The sequence below is a fragment of the Rhodamnia argentea genome, chromosome 6 (genome assembly GCF_020921035.1).
Source record: "Rhodamnia argentea isolate NSW1041297 chromosome 6, ASM2092103v1, whole genome shotgun sequence".
Taxonomy (NCBI): domain Eukaryota; kingdom Viridiplantae; phylum Streptophyta; class Magnoliopsida; order Myrtales; family Myrtaceae; genus Rhodamnia; species Rhodamnia argentea.
Genome location: NC_063155.1, coordinates 9,768,704 through 9,772,862, shown reverse-complemented (window position 1 = coordinate 9,772,862; position 4,159 = coordinate 9,768,704). Strand labels below are relative to the sequence as shown.

The 4,159-nt window shown below is 45.6% G+C and overlaps 1 protein-coding gene across 1 annotated transcript; it reads left to right on the top strand.

Moving 5' to 3' along the window:
* The first annotated feature begins 843 nt into the window (after window positions 1-843).
* On the top strand, window positions 844-2,796 carry LOC115741594. Its single transcript, XM_030675582.2, has 2 exons — window positions 844-2,595; window positions 2,734-2,796. Exons 1-2 carry the CDS (start codon window positions 844-846, stop codon window positions 2,794-2,796), a joined length of 1,815 nt encoding a protein of 604 aa, XP_030531442.1.
* Window positions 2,797-4,159: the final 1,363 nt, after the last annotated feature.

The following is a 4,159-nucleotide window of genomic DNA, read 5'->3' as shown; positions in this document are numbered from 1 at the left end:
CGAACTAACTTCTGGCAATTTTCACGGTGCATTTGTTAACAGGTTCTGCTATATTATGAGCCGATTATTAACGGTGCTTTCTATAATTTCACCGGTCTGTACTGTCATTAGTTTCGCCGGCTTTGCCTGGAGCATCATGTCCAATTCCTCAAGCTACTGAGGCAGATCCCGAGCGCCTATGCGGATGAAATACCGGGTAGATCCACCGCGACCATCGGATCGTGCCTGGGGGAATCCATTGAATCCTTGTTTCACCGAATCTTTGGATTGAGAAACGTTTCAGAGAACTCAGCAATCCTTTGCTTTTGCTTCATTCCGTTCAGCTGGGGGCCACAAGTAAACGGTGGAGCTTTGAATTTGATCGGTCGATGCCTTGACCCTTCTTTGCCCCCGTGAGTTTTGGGGTTCACGTACCCCCACTAATGGCCAAATTTCAAGTATATTGACTCTTGTGGGTCTCCACCTTCTTCAATTCTTTTTTTTTTTTTTTTGCTTTTTGGACAATGATTCTTCCCACTTGGAAAGCACTCAAGACATCACAATCCTCGGTGGAAACACGACTTGCAGGCTGCTTTTTTTTTTTAACGGACTTTGAATTTTCTCAAGTTGTTAATGGCGGCCGAAGCATCGTTATCCTATTCTTAGCCAAACGAAATAACAAACAATCCCCAATTGAAATGACAACGAGCTTAAAATAAACCAGAGCAGAGATTTCTGCTGTCAAGTTTCCATTTTTTATCTTTTCCCCGTCTATTTTCTCTCTCCTCTGCACAGTCCCAAGAAGCAGAGACTCCAAACTGTACTTGGATTTACTGTTGTTGGCTCTCTCTCCTCTGCAAGACAATGGAAGCTGCTGCTTTTCAGGTGGAGAGAACCCTCCAGCAAGAACTCTCTCTACCCATCATACTAGCAGAGCGAGTCATCAAATCGGCTCAAGAAGCTGAGTCCTCCAAGAACGAGTGCTCTGAACTCGCCAGGCAGACCAACCGCTTGTCCCAACTCCTCCGATCCACTGTTCGTCTGGCTTCTTCGACGCAGTCCCTCTACGAACGACCCATTAGACGAATTGTCGCCGATGTGTCCAAGAACCTCGACAAGGCGCTTACCCTCGTTCGCAAGTACAAGAAGCATGGCGCTGGGGTTCTCAGGCAGGTCTTTGCCATCACCACCACCGCGGATTTTCGCAAGGTATCGACGCTTCTTGAGAATTCTATCGGCGACCTGACATGGATCCTGTCAGTCTTTGAATCGGATGGTACTAATATTGCCCTGCCTCCTATTGCGAGCAATGACCCCATTCTTGCTTGGGTTTGGTCTTATCTAGCTACCGTTCAGATGGGTCAGCTTAAAGACCGCGTTGATGCTGCTAGCGAGCTGGCTTCGCTTGCGGACAGCGAACGCACCAAGAAGATGATTGTAGATGAAGGTGGGATTCATCCTCTTTTGAAGATGTTGAAGGAGGGAGGATCTCCTGAGGCTCAGATTGCGGCTGCCAATGCGCTTATTAGCCTCGCGACCGATCCGCAAAGAGTCAGAATGATCGTCGACGACTTTGGAATTCGTACCATTGTGCAGGTTCTTAATGACTCCCCCATGAGGGTGCAGGCAGCGGTGGCAAATTTAGTTGCGAAAATGACGGAGTTCAATGCGGCGGCGCAGGAGGAGTTCCCCAGAGAGAACGTGGTTAAGCCATTGATGAACTTGTTGTCCATGGATACTGTTTTAGATGACCCCACGATTCAAACAGGTAGAACTAGCATTCATTCGCTTGTTCAGATTAACAAGGAGTTAGCATCAGGGAAGCACTTGAATAGTCATATTGGGGCGAATTCCTTGTACTCGGATGGTAGTAGCAGGGGCGGGCATCATAGGAAGGAGAAAGAGGTTGAAACCCCCGAAACAAAGCTTGCGCTTAAGGTCAGTTGTGCTGGGGCTTTGTGGAAGTTGTCTAGGGGAAGTTTGGCTAATAGCAAGAAGATCACAGAGAGTAAAGGGTTGCTTTGTTTGGTGAAGATTATCGAGGTGGAGACAGGGGAGTTGCAGTATAACTGCTTGATGACTGTGACCGAGATAGCCGCAGTGGCGGAATCCAATACTGATCTTAGACGAGTGGCTTTCAAGCCCAACAGTCCCTTTGCAAAGGCAGTTTTGGACCAATTGCTAAGAATTCTTCAAGAAGAAAGCAATGTGGATATACTGATTCCTGCCATCAAGTCCATTGGATCACTGGCTAGGACTTTCCCAGCTAAAGAATCCCGAATTATCAAAACTTTAGTTTGCCACCTTGCTGATGGAGACATGGACGTGGCGATTGAAGCTGCTGTTGCCCTGGGAAAGTTTGCTTGTCCAGAGAATTTCAATTGTGTGGAGCATGCCAAAGCGATTATTGAATTCAATGGCGTTCCTCCTCTGCTTAAACTGTTGAAGACTAACGATCGGGCTCAACTACATGGGCTTGTGCTGCTATGTTACCTTTCACTCCATGTCGGCAACAGTAAGGTGCTTGAACAAGCACGAGTGCTGAATGCCGTTGAGTCTATGGCTCGTTCCGTCGCTTCTCAGCATCCTGAGCTGAAAGACTTGTTTGCCAAAACAGTACACCATCTAACTATTTATCATGCTGGAGCTCACTCACACTGGCAATCACGTGCACCATGATTAGTTTTTCTTTGGAGTTCATGACGAATCATCCATGCAATGCAGGTCTGTCTGATTACTCATGTATGATTTCAGGGATACGAGAGTGATGCTTGTGAGGAGTGCTTTTCATTGTATAGAACGGTCGTATTCAGTTGAGGCCTGGACAGTGTACCATGATTGGCTCCACATAATTTGACTCGTTTTCCACTGGTGATATCATAACTTAGCCGATCTCTCGTCTCCTTATGCCATTTTTGGGTAGTCTCGACCCTTACAGAAACCATTTTGAACATGGGAAGTGACTAGTTTTGCCTTTACAGAAACCATTTCGAGTGCCATAGAAAGGATACTTTTCAGTTGGGTTGCTGGTTGTGCCTATAGTGACTTGAACGTGGGAAGATGAATAGTTTCTCTTCTTATTCCTTATGATCTCTTCTTGCTGGTTTTGTTTTCTAAACTCCTAGTTTATGAAGTTTTTGGTGGATAAATGCAGCGGTCTTTGTTAATACTTCTTAGGGGTTTTCTTATGAGTTATGACTAGATATTTTGCACTGCATTCTGAGCCACCTAGACGGTCTTCAAGCTAGTTTAATAAATCATGTAGGGCTGGAGATTGATTTGCATTTCTATGGTGGGTTGCTCTGTCATTCAAGTTCATGAAACTGCTGTATTTGTTATAGACATGGTTGTTGAAATTCTCCCCTGTTTCAGTTGTGTCTTATTCAATGCTAGTTTTTCTCAAGAACCCTTTCACCGAGTCCCAGACTAAGGCCCCGTTTGGTTTAGCATTGCAAATGGGTAATGGGATTGGTTGCTAAGAGTGCGATTTTGGGGACTATATCGTTCCCCTTTTGACAGGTGAAAATATTCATCTGGGTAGGGATGTGCACATTTGATCATGGCCAACCCATTTTCGACCGGGGGGTGCATCGGGTCCAGTTCAACCCGGGCTCCGCACCAAACTGGTCTGCACTGACCGGTTCTAATTGTGGAACTGCCAGTTGTACCCAGAAACCGACCATGCCCGGCTCGGCCAGCTGGTGGGCTTGGGCAATAAAATTAGGCCCCCAGCTCACGCTTGATCCGGTCTTGTTTGCATTCCTACAATCTCTCTTCTTGTGTGCTTTGATGGGTTGGTTGTTCTTTATACTTGTCTGCTTTTTCGGTTGTTTGTCTCTCTTTTTATCCCCCCTGTAATGGCGGATTGGGCCTTGGTTTGACTTCTTTGTAAAGCTGTCATAAGTAGTATTCATGTCTGCTGAGTGTGGTCCTATAATGTCAGATCCTTAAGTAACAAAAATCTCAAATCTTGTTAACTAACTCTTTACTTCGGTAACCGCTTCGATGATTCCATTTGACGATGTGATGGAGTTGGGAGTTGAAAAAGAAGATGAGGTTGAAGTTTCCAGCTCACCTAACATCTTATTCAAGTCAAAGCAATGTAAACCGGGTCTCCCAAGTGGAGTGAAAACCAATCTCTAATTGCAGGAGAAAAAAATCAATCATTAAGAAGTTAATT